Genomic DNA, 23,744 nt, shown 5'->3' on the forward strand with positions numbered 1-23,744 from the left:
TTGTCACCATGGTTACCCACGTTAATGTGAATGGGAGAGTTAAGGCGGTCCGCCAAAGTTATTTATATGTAAACACGGGAGAAAACCAGAGGAGTGTCCCGCGCGACCGCACCGCGAGCCCGCTCGTTAGGTGGAGCGCTCGTGAAGCAGAGTCAGTGCGCTCCTATGCTCTGTGCAAACGTGTTGTAATGCTCCAATCAAATCAGTTCTGTGAGATGTGAATGTTAATAGTTCTGTTAAAGTGACTGAGTAGATTAGCTAGTGTAACACAAGCACTCTGAGCAACTCTGTGTAGCTAACAGAGGCATTCATGGGTTGATTCAACAAGCTGTGTTTCATGATGCACTAAATAGTGATTTTGCCAGTAAATTACTGGAGGGAACAAATGTAATGTATTTACCAATGCTGTTATTGAATAGAACTGTTTAGCCAGTAAGACACTGCAGAAGACAATGTGATGTGTTTATTGATATGATAAAAGGATGTAGCTGTTATGGAAAGAAGTGTGAACTTGAGAAACTGAACCAGTTAAAAAGAGTATATTTCACTGATGTTGTGAAATAAGTAAATGTAATTGATGTGAATGAGGAACCAGCTGAACAGCATATTGAAAGCTCATGTTTAGTGTTTTGTAGCATTTATTTGTGTGAAATAAATCAGACTCAGACACGTTCTGGAGGAAAGCAGAGACGCATCGTGTCTTCCTTACTCTGCTCTTCACCTGCTTTTACAGGTAACATATTTGTCATCGAGGTCTTCATCCTTGGGACCCGTAACATAGTAACTTCTTCATTGTTATACTTCTATAGTTTTCCCATTTTGTGAGCTGTGGATGTGGAAAGTGTCTCAGTGACACATCCACATGAAAACGGCGTTACCTTCGTTCATTTGCACGTCAAATGAACGAGCTGTTTGGACTTTAACGTCACAGCTGATGCTTCGATACTCGAACTCAAGAGTTCAGCTTCCACTCAGAGGTACAAGTACACACAGCAAAGATAAACGTGTACACAAGGTGGAACCCACAAGTGCACAGCTCCAACCAGAGATGGGCAGTAATCCGATTACTTTTTTCAAGAAACGAGTAAAGTGAGGGATTACTATTGCAAAAAAGGTAATTAGATTACTGTTACTTTCCCTTAAGCACGCTGCGTTACTGCGTTACTAAAACCGCAGCTGTGTGCAGATGAACAATGGATAATCTATCGAGTGTGGAGAGAGTGTGAGCGTGCAGCGTTTAAAGCGTGGAAGCACTGACCTTACTTTGAGTTTGACTCTGTAAAAAGTGACAGAAACATTAGCGTCCGCTGTTCACTGCGTGGGAAGACAACATGCTCACTCACTATGTGTTAATGGGCATGCTTATTTATAACTTTGATAAAATGTCATAAAAATAATTCCATGCCAGCTCACCATTGGTGATCAGGTAGTTTCTGTTCCAGTTACAGTCCCATAAATCATGAAGCTTGCTGCCAGAAAAGCTTCAAATCTCCTTTGAAAGCTGTTTGTGGTCTTGATTGTGGGAGCTTCAGTTGTCTGACTCCAGCTGCCACACAGTGCTCACTGATATCATTTGCAAAAACCCCAGTGTGACAATATTTATCAGGAAGTGACGACTTTTCTTTGAACATTTGCTCAGGCTAAGCTGTGCTTTCTACCACAGTTGGGAATTTCCTGGTTTACAACAAATTATTGTGTCAACACCGCATAAGATTTCAAACTACAGGAAAATCACTGGAGTTATAAGAGGCATACAACGACACACACACCACATGCATGCTGTTGCTATTTATTGTGGATTAACCTGTCAAGGGCAAGAACAAAATAATTCTGCCTCAAATACAGGAAATCATAGCTTTCCTGTATTTCCTCCATTGTTGGCATGCTGGTTAGTGCTGTTGCTCCACAGTAAGAAGGTCCTGGGCTAAATTATCCATGAATGTAAACGGCTGTGTGTTTCTATCTGATAGACTGGTGAGCTGTCCAGGGTGTACCCTGCCTGGTAACCTATCACTTCAGGGTTATTTCCCAGCCCTGCTGCAACCAGGATAGAGATAGGAGGATGGTAGTTGTTGTAGACCCATTCAATTTCAATTGAAGGATTAAAATGTTCCAGGAGCTCAACTTACTCCATCTGAACATGTTTCAATCGTGTTTTATGAACACAACATGCAGGTTTACTGAATATGAAAAGGTTGTGTTGATTTAACTCAGTTGTTTAAGTCAAAGGAGCTTGCAAAGAAAAGCGTCTGGACTTCTTTAAGTTGCTTGAAGACGTTTCACCTCTCATCCGAGAAGCTTCTTCAGTTCTAAGGTCAAATGGTGGAGAGTCCCAGATATAAACCTAGTGGGAGTGACCCCCCACAGAGGGACAAAAGGACCCCCTGATGATCCTCTAATCGCCTGAGCCAAGGTGGGAAACTGGGCGTGGGTCCCAATCAGCCAGTTGTTTAAGTTTCTGCCAAAGCAAAACCTTTGTGTGCAACCAGTGTCCACTATTGAATCAAGTAAATCCAACATGTTTTTGTCAGTGCAAAAGGAGTTACGGTGCCTGTATTCCTGCACAATATTGTCCCGGGAGGGAGAAAAACTTTCTGGTGAAGTTTTGGTTGATTTTTGGGTTTTGCTTGACACTAGGTTGATTTTATCAGTGAGGTTTGGATTGTTTTCTTTCTCTAAGAGAGAGAAAGATGGTTTTATGCTTGGACATGTTTGCAATGGGCCCCAGTATTTGTTACTTTATTAGTATTTTATTGGTTGCGTTTGTTTGTGCTTTTGTTACAGTGCACTGAGATAAGAACATCTGAGAGGTGTGATCCACCGGTGGTGATATTTTGGTATTTTGTGAGTTCCCGATTTAACAAATCAGCTCTTTAATCCAGACCTGAGAGGTTGAACTTTAAAGCTCTATAAAATATTCTTACTGGAAACAGTGGCAAAGTGTTTTTCTCCATGATTATAATGGGCTTGGGAGAAATTCACTGATATGTGACATTGATCACATGAGAAGTCCTGAGCCTAAAAGGATTGCAGCGAGTCAATTCAGTCCAAAAACAAGGAGCTGTTTTCCTTTAAAATGATGACGTCATCTTGCTGGTGATGGAGGCTCGAATAGGCTGCGCGTGAGACTCCATTATCAGCAATATCTGGTATGAATGTGTGTGGATGTATGCATGTGACTGGACTGTGACGGACTGACGACTAAAAATTTAACTGACTTGACACTGAGACAAAAACGGTGCCGACTTTAGGATTAGTGAATGTCCACAACAATTCACCCAGCCTGTAGAAGAAGGGTGGATGTTTTGTCTTGCTTTGTTTGTGCAGGAGCAGAAGGATGACAGAGACTAAAGGGGGAGGCTGTAGCTTCACATGAGTGTGAGCTGCAGACTGAACCCTTTGGTTGCTAATGTTGAGTCACTGATGTTTGCATTAAGAAAATTGTGTTTTAGTAGCTGTGTTTTAATTAAGGTATCACATTATATTGTTGGGAATGTTAAATGCTAAAGTGAAGAAAAGCTTTGATTTCACTCATGACTGAACATGTTATTATGAACCATAGCAGGCCACTGTAAAGAGTCAATTAGCTTTTATAGAGGGAAAAAAGGCCAAAAACTCTGTTAATACCTATGAATAACAAGGAATGATAGACTTGTCACATTCAAAATAGAGATATGTAATAACAAACACGGGTCCGTGTCATTTAGGTTCTCCATTGAAATAGTCAATCATTTAGAAAAGTAGAATATATATATATACAGTGGGGCAAAAAAGTATTTAGTCAGTCACAGATTGTGCAAGTTCCCCCACCTAAAATGATGACAGAGGTCAGTAATTTGCACCAGAGGTACACTTCAACTGTGAGAGACAGAATGTGAAAAAAAAATCCATGAATCCACATGGTAGGATTTGTAAAGAATTTATTCGTAAATCAGGGTGGAAAATAAGTATTTGGTCAATAACAAAAATACAACTCAATACTTTGTAACATAACCTTTGTTGGCAATAACAGAGGTCAAACGTTTACTATAGGTCTTTACCAGGTTTGCACACACAGTAGCTGGTATTTTGGCCCATTCCTCCATGCAGATCTTCTCGAGAGCAGTGATGTTTTGGGGCTGTCGCCGAGCAACACGGACTATCAACTCCCGCCACAGATTTTCTATGGGGTTGAGGTCTGGAGACTGGCTAGGCCACTCCAGGACTTTCAAATGCTTCTTACGGAGCCACTCCTTTGTTGCCCGGGCAGTGTGTTCTGGATCATTGTCATGTTGGAAGACCCAGATTCGTTTCATCTTCAAAGTTCTCACTGATGGAAGGAGGTTTTGGCTCAAAATCTCACGATACATGGCCCCATTCATTCTGTCCTTAACACGGATCAGTCGTCCTGTCCCCTTGGCAGAAAAACAGCCCCATAGCATGATGTTTCCACCCCCATGCTTCACAGTAGGTACGGTGTTCTTGGGATGCAACTCAGTATTCTTCGTCCTCCAAACACGACGAGTTGAGTTTATACCAAAAAGTTCTACTTTGGTTTCATCTGACCACATGACATTCTCCCAATCCTCTGCTGTATCATCCATGTGCTCTCTGGCAAACTTCAGACGGGCCTGGACATGCACTGGCTTCAGCAGCGGAACACGTCTGGCACTGCGGGATTTGATTCCCTGCCGTTGTAGTGTGTTACTGATGGTGACCTTTGTTACTTTGGTCCCAGCTCTCTGCAGGTCATTCACCAGGTCCCCCCGTGTGGTTCTGGGATCTTTGCTCACCGTTCTCATGATCATTTTGACCCCACGGGATGAGATCTTGCGTGGAGCCCCAGATCGAGGGAGATTATCAGTGGTCTTGTATGTCTTCCATTTTCTGATGATTGCTCCCACAGTTGATTTTTTCACACCAAGCTGCTTGCCTATTGTAGATTCACTCTTCCCAGTCTGGTGCAGGTCTACAATACTTTTCCTGGTGTCCTTCGAAAGCTCTTTGGTCTTGGCCATGGCGGAGTTTGGAGTCTGACTGTTTGAGGCTGTGGACAGGTGTCTTTTATACAGATGATGAGTTCAAACAGGTGCCATTCATACAGGTAACGAGTGGGGGACAGAAAAGCTTATTACAGAAGACGTTACAGGTCTGTGAGAGCCAGAGATTTTCCTTGTTTGAGGTGACCAAATACTTATTTTCCACCCTGATTTACGAATAAATTCTTTACAAATCCTACCATGTGAATTCATGGATTTTTTTTTCACATTCTGTCTCTCACAGTTGAAGTGTACCTCTGGTGCAAATTACTGACCTCTGTCATCATTCTAGGTGGGGGAACTTGCACAATCGGTGGCTGACTAAATACTTTTTTGCCCCACTGTATGTGTATATATATATATATATATATATATATATATATAAGGGGTGCAACGATATTCGTATCGATATTGAACCGTTCGATACAGTGCTTTCGGTTCGGTACGCATATGTATCGAACAATACAAAATTTGTAATTTATTTTATCAACTTTCCTTCTGACGATGCTGTCTGTGTTGAGCGCTCAGTGAATCTGCGTTCGACTACTCCGCCTAGGCTCGAGAGTACAGCCTAGGCGGAGTAGTCGAACGCAGATTCACTGAGCGCTCAACACAGACAGCATGGTCAGAAGGAAGAGCGCAGGGCAAGCTAGCGAGACAGAAGTGGACCTCCCCCACCCTCATTCAGATCTGGCGTTTGGAATTATTTTGGTTTTCATGTGACGTATGACCCTGAAGGTAAGCGAGTCATGGACTCAGGTAAAACAGTATGTTGGATGTGCCATGCAATGTTCAATTACATTGGTGTGAACTAGTGTGTTAGCGCAGTTAGCTGGTTAACGTGTTGGCCGTCTAGCCCCATGCACGGGACGATCGGCGGTAGCTCGTTAACGGAGATTTGCCGTGTTGTGGCGTTAAGGTTATTTCAACGAGATTAATCTGAAAGCACTAGTGGGAACACAACGAATATGACTGCACATTTACGCCGACATCATCCTAGTGCAAAGACAAAAACAACAAGCACGCATGCTACAAACTTTAGCCGAGTCATTTAGACGGCTGTTAGCACATGATTCTCCTTATGGAGACCTGATATGTTTAATATGCTGCTGAGAATATAGCCCAGAAGAAGCGGATAGTATAGCTTTTATTTTGGAAAGAGACATTTTTCTGTAATAAACTCTCTTTTCCAAGATGAGTGATTCCTCAATCAGATACAGGGCTCGCAATATCGCTAGCCCGACGTCCCGGGGCTAGCGATTTTTTTCAGTCGGGGTACCAAAATCTATCTCTGCCCTGCCCGTCGGGCTATTGTAGGAAGGAAAAATATATGTCAATGCTTTTGCATTCTTTCAGAAATGTAGCTGGGTAATTATGTCATTGGCATCGGTGAGCCACTGTCAATATGTGACATATTGAAATCGCGTTTGAATTTGCGCTTGTTTTTTTGCTTTCACTTTGCAATCGCGCGAACTGTGTATAGAGAGCGACAGAACTGATCTGTGAGTGATGATAATTTGTGCACCAATTCCTCTGACATCGTCTTATTAATCGTTAGCTTACTATGCAAACATGACAAGTGAAATCTCCCGCAGCTTAAACATATGAGAGGTTGATCGCGCAGAGAATCGCTGAGTGCGTGTGTAAAAGCAGCAGGATATATGATATATATTTTATATTATTTTAGTTCTGCTGAGCCAAATAAGACAGGTCAGGGTGAAGAAGTGACAGCCAAAGAAAAGCTTACCACAAAACGGAGAAGTTATGACAAATCAGACTATAAGGCAAAAAGAAAGTGCAGCTTTATGGTTTCATGGACAAAAGAATTTCTGTGGCTGCAATATGACGAGCTATATAACCAGGGCTGCACATAAGTGGTCCACAGGTGCGCATTCGCTGTCAAAATAAAAAACACGCACAAGGGTTAGGGTTAAATTTAAAAACTGTACTTTTGAGTTAAAATATATATTTATAATTTTAATAAATGACAAATTAAAAATGCATGAACATTTTTTTGTATTGAAAAAATATCGAACCGTGACACCAAAGTATCGAACCGAACCGTGAATTTTGTGTATCGTTGCACCCCTAATGTATATATGTCTCAACGCTGTTTCTCAATAATATTAAAAACCTAAAAACTATTGTTGTGGAAGATAGAAGTCACTGTGACAGCCCTCTGACTGTGGAGGACGTTTGTAATCCTATTTCTGCACTTAAGGCCAACAAATCTCCCGGCACAGATGGTTTAACTGCAGAGTTTTATGAATCATTTTCTAATCTCCTGGCGTCGTTCTTACTGCAGCTTTTCATAGGAAGTGTAGAGAATAACATCCTCCCTCCTACTCTTACTCAGGGTCTCATAACACTTATTCCAAAGCCAAACAAAGACTTACTTCTTATTGATAATTGGAGACCCATCTGTCTGCTCAATGATGACTATGAGATTATGGCTTTAGTACTTGCTAACAGAATGAAAGAGTTCTTGGACACAATTATCGATGAGACACAATCAGGCTTTATGAGAAACAGACACCTTTCTAAGAACATGAGACTGGTTTTAGATCTACTTGATTACTCTGATTTGGTATCTGACTATAGCTTCATTCTCTTCCTGGATTTTTAAAAGGCTTTTGATACAATTGAACATCAATTTATTTTCCACTCTTTGGAAAAATTTGGCATTTTTCTGTAAAGCTATCAAAACCTTGTACACGAATGGCAATAGCTCAATTAAAACGATTAAGACTCCACCCCGAGATTTGACCTGTTATACAAGGAATCAGCACAGCTGATAAGGAGCTCATCATCAGCCAGCTAGCTGATGACACCACACTCTTCTTGAAGAATGCAAATCAAATCCGTCCAGCCCTTAGTGTTATTAGTGATTTCTCTGAGGCATCTGCTTTATGTCGAAATCTAAAAAAATTTGAATTACTAGCAATTAAAAGCTGCACTGCAAATGCTCTCTGTAACATTTCTGTTAAACAAGAAGTCACATGCCCAGGACTGTTAATATCCAAAGACCAAAAGTCAAGATGCTCGTCAAACTTGTCAAACAGTGTTGGGGAATTCTCAATGGTGCTTGGTGCCATACCCTCAGGGACTTTAATGTTATATAAAAACACTGACAGCTCAATATCTGCCTCAGTCACTCTCCCTGATCCAGCTGAGTCAGCAGTGGGAAAAATCTGCTTTTCACAGGAACTTGGTAACAGCAATAAGAGAATACGTAGTTTATTCCAAGAAGATATCATGTCTCTCCCATATATAGAATATCTTACTGGAACCGACATGTTCCAGATATCACCTGGAAGACAGTCTGGATGATCCCATAAATATCTAATTGTGAACAAGGTGAAGGAAATCTCATATAAAATTCTTCATAAATGTTACCCAGCCAGTCACTATATGGTAACATTTAAAAGAGACATAAATACTAATTGAACTTTCTGTGGGGATCATCCAGAAACTGTGGCACATCTCTTTTGGTTCCTCTACACAGAGATTCTGGAAGAATTTAGCAGTTTTGTTATTGTCTATAGTTTAAGGGAGTTTTCTTTACGATGGGAAAATGTTTTATTCTTTTTCTTTAAGTTCCCCAGGAAGAATGATAAATGTTTTTTTATAAAAAAAATTGTTAATACTTTTAGCTATTTTATATCCATAAATGTAAGTTTATTAATAAAACACCATATTTCTGCCGTTTTATAAGGATATGAATTGTACATACAATCAATTTCAGACTCAACCAACAAAAAGCCTCTCAGAACAATATTTATATTGTAACAGTTGCTATTGTAATGCAGTGTATCACCACATGGCGGCGCCTCCTGTCTCACAACTGGTGTCACCCCCTTTTTGTTCTTCTTCGCACTCCTCCTGTAATGGATGCTCCCGTGTGTACGCGGACTAGTGTCCTCTTTAGTAATGTGTGGTAGAGGTAGCACTTTTATTTTTGATATTGTAAATAAATGAGTACTTTTTGGAAAGTCAGAAGCTGTTGCTCATTCGCTATCCATCTGCACACCTCCGCGGCTGGCTTCATCTCCACTGCACGTTACAACTGGCGCCCGAACTTTTTCCCCTTGGACTTCAGACGATTTTTGCATCCCGCCGAGGATTCTTCTCTTCTAGCACGTGAACTGTCTCGGAAATCCCCCCAGTTTTGCGGACGCTCGGACGTTTTCTCCAGCCATGGCCGCAGCCTCAGCTCAGGTGGGACCCGACTAATTTCTGGATACCGTGGTGTGCTGCTGCTCCGCTTGGGAGAAAGAAAAAGAGAGAAGCTGACTCCGCGACGCGAATGGACTCCGTGGATTTGTTATTTGTTGTTGGTTTTGTCTTCTAAGGATTAATTCTTCTGTGGAGAGCCTGGACATGAACATTTCTGCTGGCTTTTCATTCCCCTTTACCTCTGCTGAGACTGACTGTAGCACATGTAAGTGATAGCTTGGCTGACTACAACCGTTGGTGCTGGTCTTCGGCTCAGTATAACAAAACGACTTAAAACTAATCTTGCATTGAGCTCTAGTGTTGCAGACATGCTATTGTAATAACATGGTTCTGATCACTCCAGTCTAATTTCAGTTGTTGGGCGAAATTTTATATGTGGTTTTTCTAAATTTAATCTTGAACGCATTTTTGCAGTTTTGTCTTTCTAGTCTGACCTAACTGACTCTTTTACTGCTATATCAATAACTGTGCTGTGCCCTGGAGCGGCTTAATTTTTTTGAAATCGCAATGGCACATTGCCCAGACGACTCTGACTCAGACATGGAACTTACCTCGTTACCTATGTGCCAGATAGTTGAAAATGTGACTCCTAGCCTTAGCCAACAAGTGGTGGAGTTAAGAACTGAGGTGAATAAGCTTAGTGATTGTTTACGTGACTCACTGAACATACAGCAGAGTTTACTAAGGCAGTGGGACCAACTCACAACGGGGAACTCTCCCCCTCCTGCAGTCCCACAGTCTCCTGTTTTCCCAATGGCCACATCGACACCTCATGTTCATGTGATGGACAAAACTGAACCCACCAACAGTACCAATCCGTTCCTGCCCAGCAACCCATTTCAACCTACAAATCCTTTCCTCCCATCTCACTCACTTGAACTCAGCAGCACTTCCAGAGTGATTGCGGCAGCTTTACATCACGCAAAGCTGGAGCCTCCTGTGTATGCTGGGGACGGAAAAGTGCAACCTGAGGAATGGTTAAATGCAGTTGGCACATACAAAGCCTCATTGAACCTAACTGATGGGCAATTGCTAAACGAACTGCCACACTTTCTTGCAAAAGAGCCCGGGAAATGGTTCAAGGCACCGAGCTCCCACATCACATCATGGGCTCAATTCTGTCAACTGTTTAAGACAGTTTTTCTGCCCTCCGACAACCAAGAACGCATCCTGAGAGGAATTTTGGATCGTGTTCAGGCTCAGGACGAGCCGCTCCCAACCTTTGTCGCCCACATGTTGAGTGAGTTTGACAAACTGAAGAGCCCCCCACCTGAAAAAGACAGAATTGACCTAATTAGTAAACATGCTCTCGAAAAATACAGAGTTGCCCTGTATGGCGCTAATGTCACTTCTGTAATGGACCTGCTGCTACGCGCTCATGAGCTTCACTCAGTGCTTGGACCACAAAGACCACAGCCTGCTTTATGTAGCAAAGACAACTATAAGCCTGAACCTTACTGCTTCAAATGCTCTCAGCCAGGGTTCACTACACGCACCTGCCCAAACTGTAACACCCAACCTCATTTGCCACAACGAGCCTCGAACACCGCTAGGCATGGCCCAGTCCAGCCATTGCCAGCACTCTGGCCCCTCTGATCCTGGCCATGAAAAGGTCAGCACCACATCCCAGCCACAATACAGGCAGTCGGGAAACTACAGGGGGGGGAGGACATTTCACAGAGGCCAACCTTCCCCCAGTTACTAACGGAGCCTCACACGCCCGATTCACTACAGGGTGGACACAGTCTTGGACACTTGGAAGACAATTTTTCACAAGTCCACTGGAATACCCCACTAAGAACGAAAGTGAACTTCAATGCTTCATCTGTGGATGCTACCCTCGACACGGGTGCTTCCCTCTCGGCTGTACGAACAGATCTCATTCAAGTAAATGACTCTTACCCTAGAAACACAAGTGAGTGGAATGGTCCTGCAGTTAACCTCGCCAATAATGCTCCCTGTATCCCTGTTGGTGTTATTTGGCTCAATATTGGATTCATGAACAAGAACTTTTACCAGCGTTTTGCCATAATACCAGATTTGTCCTCTCCTTTCATTCTGGGAATGGATTTTATGGCAAGAGCTTCTGTTTCTATTCACATTCCCACTAGAACAGTCTACATTGAGGACATCCCCTGCCCACTTGCAGACAATGAAGAGGACCTTCAAAATGATTACTCACATTCACCTGGAACACTGATGTCTTTGGACTTGGTTCGCTCAGACTTAACAGCCAAACTGTCTGAAGCAAGTCTCTCAGAGAACAACAAGGATGCTTTACTAAATCTGCTCAGCAAGTTTAGCTCCTTGTTTGATGGTCAACTTGGTCGAATGGCTCTCACTGAGCACGCCATAGAGACTGGCAATGCAACACCTGTCAAACTCCCACCCTATCGCACGTCACCTGCTAAGAAACGTGTGATTGAAGAACAGGTGCAACAAATGTTGAAGGACAACATCATTGAACCTTCCACAAGCCCTTGGGCAGCTCCTGTAGTCATTGTAAATAGAGCGGCCACGGAACCAAGGTTTTGTGTGGACTTTCGAGGGCTCAACCAAGTTACCCGAAAAGACTCTTATCCCCTGCCTCGTGTAGATGAGTCTTTGGACTTTCTGTTAAGAGGAAAGTTTGTCTCGACATTGGACTTAGCGCGAGGCTATTGGCAGGTTGCTGTAGCAGAGGACTCGAAGCCTAAAACTGCCTTCATCTCTCACTGCGGTCTCTTCCAGTTTCGGGTGCTGCCCTTTGGGCTCTGCAACGCACCTGCAACTTTTCAGAGACTCATGAACTGTGTGCTTGCTGGCCTCATTTACAAAACGTGCGCAGTCTACCTGGATGACATTGTTATCGCCTCACCTACCTTTGAACAGCACTTAGTGGATCTTGAGGAGGTGCTGGGCAGACTCCAGGCTGCTGGCTTGTCATTGAAGCTCAAAAAGTGCCAATTCTGCCTCGATGAATTCACCTTTCTCGGGTACCGCATCACATCATCAGGTGTTAAGCCCGATCCGGACAAAGTAAAGGCGGTTAAGGAGTTTGATACCCCAACCTCAGTGAAACACGTCCGTCAGTTCCTTGGCTTGACTGGCTATTATCTTTTTTTTTTTTTTTTTTTTTTTTTTTTTTTCTTTTTCTAAATGACATCAGAAACAGCAGTATGCGACATTACGTGATGGCAGAGCTTCAGTTCATCCTTTGTCATTTTTTTTTTTTTAATAAATAGGACAGGGGGAATGAATGAGAGAGAGAGGGGGAGAGAAGGAAAGAAAACCAAAGGGGAGAAGAGACGTGAGAAGGGGGGGGAAGAGAGACAAAAAAAAACAAAACTCCTGGGTCACCTGTATGGAGAAAAAAACAAAAAAAAACAAACAAAAACAAACAGAGGAGACAGCAAACAACAAAGAGCAACATAATAATAGAGAAAGCAAAGCACCATCACAATAAACTAGCTAGTCATAGATATCAGTATTTACTAAGTAATAAACGATATTGTGCAGCACGCAAGATAGACAGCGCACAGTGTGCTTTGAGGCAGCAGCCAAGAAAGCTTTAGTCCGCGTCTGTGAATACCCATGTGTGCATACCTGTGTGGATCAGCATGCTTGCATTCCAAAGGTTTCTCCATGTAATGATCTGCTAGGGAGTGTGGGGGGGCCACAGCCCCGTCCTCCAGGGTGTGAAGCGGGTATGGAGGAGATCAAAACTCCAGACATCCAGAGGCCCCCAGAACACAAGAGACCATGGAAGACCAACAGAGGGGCAGCCGCGCCACTGTCCCAGTAAGAGCTGAGGAGAGTCCCAGATGAGGGCTCGCCCATCAGCCGCGGAGCTGTCATTGTAAATAGAGCGGCCACGGAACCAAGGTTTTGTGTGGACTTTCGAGGGCTCAACCAAGTTACCCGAAAAGACTCTTATCCCCTGCCTCGTGTAGATGAGTCTTTGGACTTTCTGTTAAGAGGAAAGTTTGTCTCGACATTGGACTTAGCGCGAGGCTATTGGCAGGTTGCTGTAGCAGAGGACTCGAAGCCTAAAACTGCCTTCATCTCTCACTGCGGTCTCTTCCAGTTTCGGGTGCTGCCCTTTGGGCTCTGCAACGCACCTGCAACTTTTCAGAGACTCATGAACTCTGTGCTTGCTGGCCTCATTTACAAAACGCGCGCAGTCTACCTGGATGACATTGTTATCACCTCACCTACCTTTGAAGAGCACTTAGTGGATCTTGAGGAGGTGCTGGGAAGACTCCAGGCTGCTGGCTTGTCATTGAAGCTCAAAAAGTGCCAATTCTGCCTCGATGAATTCACCTTTCTCGGATACCGCATCACATCATCAGGTGTTAAGCCCGATCCGGACAAAGTAAAGGCGGTTAAGGAGTTTGATACCCCAACCTCAGTGAAACACGTCCGTCAGTTCCTTGGCTTGACTGGCTATTATCGACGCTTCATTCAGAACTATCCCCGCCATGCCGAACCTCTTCACGCCATCACCAGAAAGGACAATGCTTTCCACTGGGACGACAGCTGTCGAAGGGCCATGGACACTTTGAAGGATCATGTCACATCAGCCCCGATCCTGTCATTTCCAGACTTCAACCGTCCCTTTTCCATTCACGCCGATGCATGTGACATTGGTCTTGGGGCAGTGTTGATGCAAAAGGATGACAAGGGTCGTGAGTACGTTGTGGCTTTTGCTAGTCGCTCCCTTCACAAAGCTGAACTCCCCTACTGCACTTCAGATAAGGAGTGCCTCGCTGTGATATGGGCTGTGGAACACTTCCGCCCATATGTTGAAGGTGTTCATGTTACTATCTTCACTGACCACAACAGTCTCAGGTGGCTCATGTCTCGTCAAAACCCAACGGGCCGACTCGCCCGCTGGTCACTTCGTTTGCAGGACTTTGATTTCACAATAGTGCACAAACCTGGTGCACAGAACAAAGTTCCCGAAGCACTGTCACGCAACCCTTTGCCTCTGACCTGTGACAGGCCGACTGATCTTTTACCAGATCATGCTGTTATGGGCAGCCTGGACATTCGTACTCTGCCCCCCGTCATTCTGGCTGACCGTTCACAATTGAGACAGCTGCAGTTAGACGATCATGTCACAGGTCCACTCCTCAGAGACACTGAAGCAGACTCTCTGAACAGCTCGGACAATGCCACCTTGTTACAGTATGTTGTGTATGACTCTTTTGTATCACAGAGAACCCAAGTTCACATGTGCTTTGCACCCTTTGAAAGAGCTGAAACTGTTTGCCCCTACTTCCATGAGAGGCACCTTGCTGGACTATTACCATGACCACCCCACAGCAGGTCACTTGGGTGTTTCTAAGACATTGGCTAGACTGCGTTTTAGGTTTTTCTGGCCCAAAATGGCAGCTGATGTGAAACGCTATGTGATTTCATGCTCAGTGTGCCAACTCACCAAGCCAAGTCAGAAAAAAGCAGCCGGTCTTATGGTTCCCATTGTCCCCCAGAACTCCTGGGAGTATGTGGGTGTGGATTTTGTTGGGCGACTTCCCCGCACCCCCACTGGTAATGCTTATTTGATCGTGTTTGTTGACTATTTGACTAAATGGGTTGAAGCCAGTGCTGTCAAAGAAGCTACATCTCAGGTAGCAGCTGGTAAATTCGTCACTGACATTTTTGCTAGGCGTGGTACACCCACTTACCTCATTTCTGACAGAGGGTCTCCTTTTGTGAGTGAGCTTTTTGAACATGTTGTTTCTGCCTTAGGCTCACTACGGCATATCACCCTCAGACAAATGCTACTGAACGCGTCAACCGGATTCTGAAAACTGCAATCCGCGCTTATGTAGGTGATAAGCACACATCATGGGACAAGTTTCTCCCTCAGATTTGCTTTGCTCTGCGCACCGCCCCCCATGACAGTACAGGTATGACTCCTGCCATGATGCTTTATAGTCGTGAGTTAGACACCCCGCTTGACCTTATCACTCAGCCTTCTACAGCAGGTGTTGATGAACCGGGTGTGCCTTACCCTGAGACTTTGAGAGCCTCCCTGCAGGAAGCTCACAACCACGCCAAAGCAGCTTTGGACTATAGCCATGACAGACAAAAACATTACTATGACTTGAGACATCGACATGCCACGTTTCGTGTTGGTGACCTTGTGAGAGTTAAGACGCACCCCAGGTCAGACGCTCAGTCTAACTTTACTGCTAAACTTGCACCACTGTTTCAGGGACCATTGTGTGTATCTCAGAGACTCAGTGATGTTAATTACAGGCTCACTTGGGTGGACGCCGGTGTGGATGCAGGTGTTTATCATGTTGTGAACATGCAACCGTTCCATACCTGGGACTCTCTCACTTCCAAAGAACATTCTGTTTCATTGCCTGCTGAGAGAGAGACCGCAGAGGGTCGGAACTCTGACTCTCAGGCCCACCCTGGCCCCCCTGCAGACACTGACATTGACTCTAAGCCATTCCCCTTTGATTTACCGGACATTGACTCTTCTTCTGGTGTGGGCGCTGTTCCAGAGAGTGTTTCACCCAGATCTGTCCAGCACCCAGCTGTTGGTGGACATTACAATCTCAGGCCCAGACGTTGCCCCAGAGTTACGTCTGGCTGGAGCAACAAAAGATGGACTAATGATTTTCACACAACCAGGCTTGATCTGAAGTGAAATGTTTTGGTTAAACCTGTTTGATGCTGTCTTGTTGCATTGCTACTTTGAGTCATGATATGTAGATGTTTCTGTTTGCTCTACTTAATCCAGTTTTATGGCTCTTTCGTGCGTTAAGGTTCATTCTTGGCATTTACTTAGAAAAAAAAAGAACAAAAGAAAAAAGTGAAAAAAACTAAGAAAACTGATTTTCCACTGTACATATTCGTCTTATTTTCACCAATTTCATTTTTAAATGGTCTTTTGCCCTGTGTGTGTGCACCAATCTTAGCTGTAACCTCTATGTATAGGGTACTGTTAGGTGTGGTGTGTGCTTTTTCAGCTGTGTACGGCTGAGGACAGCCTTTTTCTCACCAGGGGGGGACTATGTAACAGTTGCTATTGTAATGCAGTGTATCACCACATGGCGGCGCCTCCTGTCTCACAACTGGTGTCACCCCCTTTTTGTTCTTCTTCGCACTCCTCTTGTAATGGATGCTCCCGTGTGTACGCGGACTAGTGTGCTCTTTAGTAATGTGTGGTAGAGGTAGCACTTTTATTTTTGATATTGTAAATAAATGAGTACTTTTTGGAAAGTCAGAAGCTGTTGCTCATTCGCTATCCACCTGCACACCTCCGCGGCTGGCTTCATCTCCACTGCACGTTACAATATGTTGATTTTTTTCGCCTACTCATATCATAATTTTTTTACTCCTGGTTCTGTATGTTCATGTTCTGTTCTTTTGTAAACTTCATCTGTTTGTATGTTGTATACTCATTGTGTTTCAATAAAGTTCGATTTAAAAAAAGGTACGTTCTAAACGAAGCTTCATACGTCACTGATCACGTGACTCTGGCCAAACGAATCAAGCCTCGACACGGTGCTTCTGAAGCAGCGCGTTGATCTTTCTGACACACGCACCGGAGCGTCAGCTTCAAGCGGACCATCACTACGTCTCACATCTAAAGGTGTCAAGGTAACTTTGAACTGAGTTCAGTCAATCTGGAGTTTTTCCAAGTTTTCTGTTGCTCTCTGTGAGAGAAGAGCGTTAAAGGCGGGGCTCTCCAGAGTCCAGCAAAACAGGAAACCACAGCTGGGTGTGTGTAAGTGTGCAAACCAATAGAATGCATCGTGGTGGGGGGGCATCACGGGCAAGAAAAAAATAAAATAATCGGTCGTACCCATGCTTCCCCGACGTCATGCCAGCGCATATTGGGAAATTCGTAGGCACCGATCGGTTTTCTATCAGCCATTTGCTGGGAGTAAGGGCGCCCTCCGTTTGCGAGGTGCGCCTGCTGCTGGCGGCACAGGGAGGAGAGGGCGGGGCGGCGGGGAGTCTCTGGCTGGCTGGAGCGGCATCTAATAACCAACTCGCAAAACAAAATAAAAACAACAAACAGATATTATGATACAGACTTATAATCTGCACCGATGTTTTTTCTAAATTCTATAAAGTGAGCGCGAGAGCCCTCGGTGCGCCTGCGCACTGCTGAAGTCAAAGTAAACTTTATTGTCATCTCCGCTACAGACAGTCCAGCATATAGAGAGACGAGACGACGAGGCTGCAGTTACAGCGGTGCAAGTAAACAAACAATAAATATAAGAAGAGTAAGAAAATAAATCTACACTTTAGGACTCTGGGTAAAGGATCAATAACAATTTAAATTTATAATTTACAGTTTGATGATTTAAAGTCTCACACAAGCCGTCAAAAGGGGCGGGGCCGGCTGCTTCCAAGTAGAGCACATTTCATTTATAATGATGTAAATCCAAGCCCATCATGGATTCACGATCTGAATCCTGGGTTGTGTGAAATCCCAGAAATCAACCTTAGACAAAGTGAATCTGTGAACTAAGGTGTAGGTCTGTTAGGTTAATTGTGCTGATCCTCGGGTTGGGGGATTTGTGTTTGTACTGGAGCGCAAAATTCAAACCAATGGAAGATGGACAACAAAAGTTCAAAGCCATCAGGTGCTCAGGTTAGAAAAAAGAGAAAAGATGCAGGTAAGCAGACGTGTGATTGGATAATGGCAGCTCATCCTGAACCAATCAGACTAAACCCCAAACAATACATTATGTTACAGATTTTAATATTAATTAGTCATTGTTACTTGTTGATTTGTGCTTTTCTCATTGTGTGACGAATTATGACGACTGTTTGGTAGCTGTTATTGTCTCTCTCTCTCTCTTCATGTGTGTTTCTCTGGTGAAACAATAGTTTTGTGTTAATGTTAGGGCTGCACGATTTTGCATAAAATGAGAATCACGATTTTTTGGCTTAGAATTGAGATCATGATTCTCTCATAGCAATAAATAAACATAAAACAACAAATGTCTCACGTTTTGTTGTTGCAGCAAAATGTTGTCCTGCATGAAATTCCGTCTCCACCGTTGCTCGACGCTGCGTGTACAGAGCAGGTAGTGCAACAATAGAAAAATAGTTGCGGGACGGCACTGTGTAGCGTTTGTCTAGGGTGTTGATCGTTTTCCTAAATCCCTCGTTTTGCACAGTGTTAATGGAGCCATATCTTTGGTCAGGTGATAAGTGATAGCCTCCGTAATGTCTTTGTGCCTGCGGGAGTTCGACGTGTATAGGGAAGCGCTGTATAAGGTTCCCGTTATTGATGTTTGGGTGGTTGACCGGGACGGATTTTCTCCTGTCACTTTCTCGTCATCCCTGACGTGCTCTCCGTTGTTGTTTCCCTGCTAATTTTAGCATCACACGGCACAGCTTCTGTATCACGTGGTATAAGGCTCCGCCCTTGTCATTTGTTGAGCAGGAAGAGTGAGCGCTTGTTTTCATGCAGAGTACGTCCCGGATCAAAATGTGAAGTTTTACAAATCACCACTTCTTTAGTGAATATCATTTCAGTCTCAGACAATCTCGTTTCTCTTACAGAGGTTGAATGCACCTTCTGCGGATGGCGGTACCACACAGTGTGCGTGGACTTCCCCTGCACAGAAGGCAACTACAAATGCTGTGAATGCTAAATAAACGGAAACAAATGATCCCTGTTGTCTTTGCTTGATGATTGGTTTGAGTCTTGACAATCCACATTGCTGGCGTTGCATCTTTCAATGCCAGCAATGGCAGGTATCAGTGCTCAAACCTTTTGTGTTTGTTTCCAACAAGTTGCCCACCTCGGGAAACAAAAATGTGTTCTTTTACTTGTCAGATGAACATATGAGACACTTTGACTCTTCAGTGCAGTGTGGAGCCTAACAAAGATCTGTTTTGTGTCCCAGCTGATCAGCAGGAGGAGGAGAGTCTGACGGAGCAGCAGAGGAACATTTTCAGCTACTTGGACTCAGCTCAGCCACTACAGAGGAAACAATGAGCTCAACACAGAAGGTGACAGACAGAGCAGGACCATATGACCAAAGATATTTATCACCATATACATTTGAACATTTCCCATAACGATGTAGCTGACGATAGAATTGACACCAGACAAAATACTTTACAGCTGCACAACTTTATTAAAAACCCATCAATGTATTTTCACTGAAACAAGCAGCTGTTGTTTATGTGCATTAAAGTTCTATAAAAATGTAACAGTGCAAATGCAAATTCCTCGCTGACAGTTTAACCAAAAGGCGTTTCCAGTGGAAACTGGCCGACACATCCTGAGCATAACCATGTATAATATCCACTAAACTTCAGAAGAGGTTATACAGTCGTGGCCAAAAGGTTTGAGAATTGCATAAATATTGGAACCTGGAGAAGTTGCTGCTTAAGTTTTTATAATAGCATTTTGCCTGCACTCCAGAATGTTATGAGGAGTGATCAGATGAACTGCATCGTCCTTCTTTGCCATGAAAACGAACTTAATCCCCAAAAAGCCTTACCACTGCATTTCATTGCTGTCATCAAAGGACCTGCTGAGACCATTTCAGTGATCGTCTTCTTAACTCAGGTGAGAATGTTGGCGAGCACGAGGCTGGAGATCATCATGGCTGTATCCCGATTCAGGTTCTGCAGCTTTAAAGTCCTCAAGGGCCGCGTACTCAAAGACCGCTAAGGCCGAAGTGCGAGGCTCGTAGGCTCGTGAAATGGGACGTCTAGCCTCCGTCGCGCTGCCCAGGTTGCCTAGCAACCATGATACTAACAGCTGGAAACGTTTCATACAGCTTTGTTTGACAGAAATGAAGGAGAACATATTTAGTTCATTTGTTTCTACATGAGCTCTGTGTGATTTGATGAGTATCTGAGGCTGAGACCACAGGACTGTGAAACATGATTGTTGGGCTTCATTTCTGTGCTGAACAGTCGTTTAAGATTAGCTGTAAATAACAATTAGCTGATGTTGTTCATGAGACTAAAGTCATCTCACTGTGGTAATGTAAATATAATATGTTCAATATTATAGTTATTATATTGTTGGCATTACTAAATTTGGCTCAGTGCTTACATACATGTGTAAAAAGCAAATGTACGAGCTGTGATGTTACACCCCGGCCTAGGCAACCGGAGTGCAACACGAAAAAAGTAAAAATAAAGAAAAAAAAAAACACACAAAAAAACCCCACTAAAGCTCACCACCAAAATCCCGAAATGAAAGTATCGACAAATCTATTTACAACAAACTATTTATTTACAACAAAACACCAAACTATTTACAACACGGGGGAGATCGCGACCATGACACACTGAAACACAAGGCTTAAATACATAGGAGAAATCAGGGGATGGACCACAGGAGGGAAACACAGCTGGGGCAAATTAGACCTGACGAGACAAGGAAAAGTAAACTGAACACACTAAGATAACACAGACTTTCAAAGTAAAGCAGGAAACACATAACAGTCACGCCAAAAGCAACACACTGACAACACCGAAACGTAACAGTTCCCCCCACCCAAAAATCAAACATTTAACACCAAGTGAAAAGTTTGATCCAGACAGACGAAGCCGATGAAGGCTGGAGCGGTCCCACTGACCCTCCAGCAGACGACGAAGGCTGGAGCGGTCCCACGGACCCTCCAGCGACGACAAAGGCTGGGGCGGTCCCTCGGACCCTCCAGCGAAGGCGGATGAAGGCTGGAGCGGTCCCTCGGACCCTCCAGCGGAGACGGACAGCTGAAGCGAAGGCAGACGAAGATGATGAAGGCTGGAGCGGTCCCACTGACCCTCCAGCAAAGGCGGATGAAGGCTGGAGCGGTCCCACGGACCCTCCAGCGACGACAAAGGCTGGGGCGGTCCCCGGACCCCCCAGCGAAGGCAATCCCGGACGAGCCCCCATATGTTACACCCCGGCCTAGGCAACCGGAGTGCAACACGAAAAAAGTAAAAATAAAGAAAAAAAAAAACACACACAAAAAAACCCCACTAAAGCTCACCACCAAAATCCCGAAACGAAAGTATCGACAAATCTATTTACAACAAACTATTTATTTACAACAAAACACCAAACTATTTACAACACGGGGGAGATCGCGACCATGACACACTGAAACACAAGGCTTAAATACATAGAAGGAGCAATCAGGGGATGGACCACAGGAGGGAAACACAGCTGGGGCAAATTAGACCTGACAAGACAAGGAAAAGTAAACTGAACACCCTAAGATAACACAGACTTTCAAAGTAAAGCAGGAAACACATAACAGTCACGCCAAAAACAACACACTGACAACACCGAAACGTAACATGTGATAACTGTGTCTGATAGAATGAAGAGTAGACTGATATATGAAATATTCCTTTATTGGGTGAGAAAATCAGACCATGTCATAACTGCTGTAAGTCACACAGAATAGATATCAGAGCCTTAAACAGGCTGACTTCTGCTAAATGGGTCAAACTGGGCAGAAAGTCTACAAACACATAACATCCTTATAGAATATGATGTAACACTATAGATCAACTTAGCTCAGAATATATAAAGCATATAAACAGTTACAGCAATATGATGCAACAAACACAGCAGCTACTGATCCAAAATACTCAAAGCTTCATAGAACTGAAACCAACATTTATTTTTAGCTCCATTCTGCTGCTGATACAGACTTTAGGTTTCTGAACATTAAACTTGTTGCTGCCTTTCATAGTGTGTAACTTGAAGGCCCTGAGTACTTTCTCCCACACTGAAAACACTGGGATGATCACATTATTTGAACATTACCTAATAAGACTGATTCAGCACAGACAGTTATGTTAAACTTTCCTAGCAGTCCTTCACAAACAGGGAACAGTCTGTCTATTCCCTCCATCTGTCAGATGCTGCTGGCTCTTCCTCCTCCTCTTCCTCACACACTGCTGAGTTTGTCCTGGTGGATCATCAGGGGTGCAAAGCCTCACAGATGATGTGCAGCAGTGGGTCCCTCAGTCTGTCCTCACTCTGGACACTTGCAGTCGTCACACATGGAAATCAAATGTGTGATAAGATGCAGGATTCAAACACAAGTGTAACTTATAAACACATGTTCATACTTTTATTCCACAATCAGAGAGAAAGAAACAGAGAGAGAGTGCAGGACAGACAGACAGGTGACAGTCTGGTGTACACACTGCTACACAACAGCACCAGAGAAGCAGGATTTAGTGTTTGTGTTATTACGAGTGTAAACAAGAAGAGTTCCAGATGGTGCAGTGGACACATGTGTGACTGCTGTGATTAAAGCATCTTTCTTTCAGCTTAACGAGTGAACCGTCAGCTCGTTCAAACACACGTTAAAGTGCGCCGAACAGAGGCAGCAATATAACACAGCTAACATTAACAGTGCAGTGGATCCTGCTTGTGCCGTGATGTTCAGGACTGCAAACCGAGCAGCATCACTGACTTTCAGCTTGTTGTGTTTGTGGATATATGACTGACTTTAATTATCCACAAAATCATCACATTCTCTGTCAGATTAAGGTCGACTATTGAACGGCGTATATTTTAAAGGCTTTAAAACCAAGTTAACGCTGAAAGTACAAACATCACTAATGTCACATAACTCTGCCGACAAGGCATAGCTATGGCTATGAAATGCTCTTTGTGTATCACTTCTTCATTATGAAAGATGTCATTAATGCACTAGTAATGTCTCATCTGGAGTATTGTTCAATCATTTGGTCAGCAGCTAATAAGACAGATCTTAACAGACTTCAGTTAGTCCAGAATAAGGCGTCCAGATTAGTGTGAAGATGTTCATACTATACTAATATTGATAAAATGCATAATAAACTTTCTTGGCTTAACAGCAGGTTGGATGTAATGTGTTAGAACTACCAGCAGGTGGGGATAAGAGACCTTTAAGGTGTTTGGTGCCACGCTCCACCTTCAGGTTTAAAACTAGTGTTAATGGAGTTTGAAGGTTGAGTTTGTTCCACGACTGCATTTCACTCACTGCCTCTGTTTGTATCTCTATCACTGCAGGACCAACATGGAGCCAGAAGTCAGCGCTCTCAGGAGGCCGACAAACCTCACAGAAGAAAGGGAGAGAAAAAACACACCTGTGACGAGTGTGGGAAGGGTTTTAATGTGAGGGCTAAACTAAAACAGCATCAGGTCATCCACACTGGAGAGAGACCGTTCAGCTGTGACTTGTGTGGAAAGTCTTTTTCCTTGAAGGGTTCCCTAAAAACACACCAACTCATCCACAGTGGAGTTAAAGCGTACAGCTGTGATCAGTGTGGCAGAGCTTTTACTCACAGTAGCAACTTACAGAGGCATCTAGTTACCCACTCTGGAATTAAGCCATACAGCTGTGATCAGTGTGGCAGAGCTTTTACTCGCAGTAGCCACTTACAGAGTCATCTAGTTACCCACTCTGGAATTAAGCCATACAGCTGTGATCAGTGTGGCAGAGCTTTTACTCAAAGTAGCAGCTTACAGAGGCATCTAGTTACCCACTCTGGAATTAAGCCATACAGCTG

The 23,744-nt window shown here is 43.8% G+C and overlaps 1 protein-coding gene and 1 long non-coding RNA gene across 2 annotated transcripts; both read left to right on the forward strand.

Moving 5' to 3' along the window:
- Nucleotides 1-678: 678 nt before the first annotated feature.
- Nucleotides 679-23,529, forward strand: LOC146679623 (uncharacterized). The gene is made up of 3 exons (XR_014918606.1): nucleotides 679-733; nucleotides 19,127-19,232; nucleotides 23,245-23,529. It is a non-coding gene; the product is annotated as an uncharacterized LOC146679623 (long non-coding RNA).
- On the forward strand, nucleotides 9,479-10,876 carry LOC146679624 (uncharacterized). Its single transcript, XM_085450274.1, has one exon. It carries the CDS (start codon nucleotides 9,762-9,764, stop codon nucleotides 10,848-10,850), a length of 1,089 nt encoding a protein of 362 aa, XP_085306400.1. The 5' UTR covers nucleotides 9,479-9,761; the 3' UTR covers nucleotides 10,851-10,876.
- Nucleotides 23,530-23,744: the final 215 nt, after the last annotated feature.

This window comes from Copadichromis virginalis, unplaced genomic scaffold (genome assembly GCF_057382275.1).
Source record: "Copadichromis virginalis isolate Kocher_CV1m ecotype Utaka unplaced genomic scaffold, C_Virginalis_male_GT1.1 unmapped_scaffold_1, whole genome shotgun sequence".
NCBI classification, from domain to species: Eukaryota; Metazoa; Chordata; class Actinopteri; order Cichliformes; family Cichlidae; genus Copadichromis; species Copadichromis virginalis.

Bases quoted from the DNA above. Each gene is read 5' to 3' on its own strand.
- LOC146679624 (XM_085450274.1), top strand. From the start codon at position 9,762: ATGGCACATTGCCCAGACGACTCTGACTCAGACATGGAACTTACCTCG.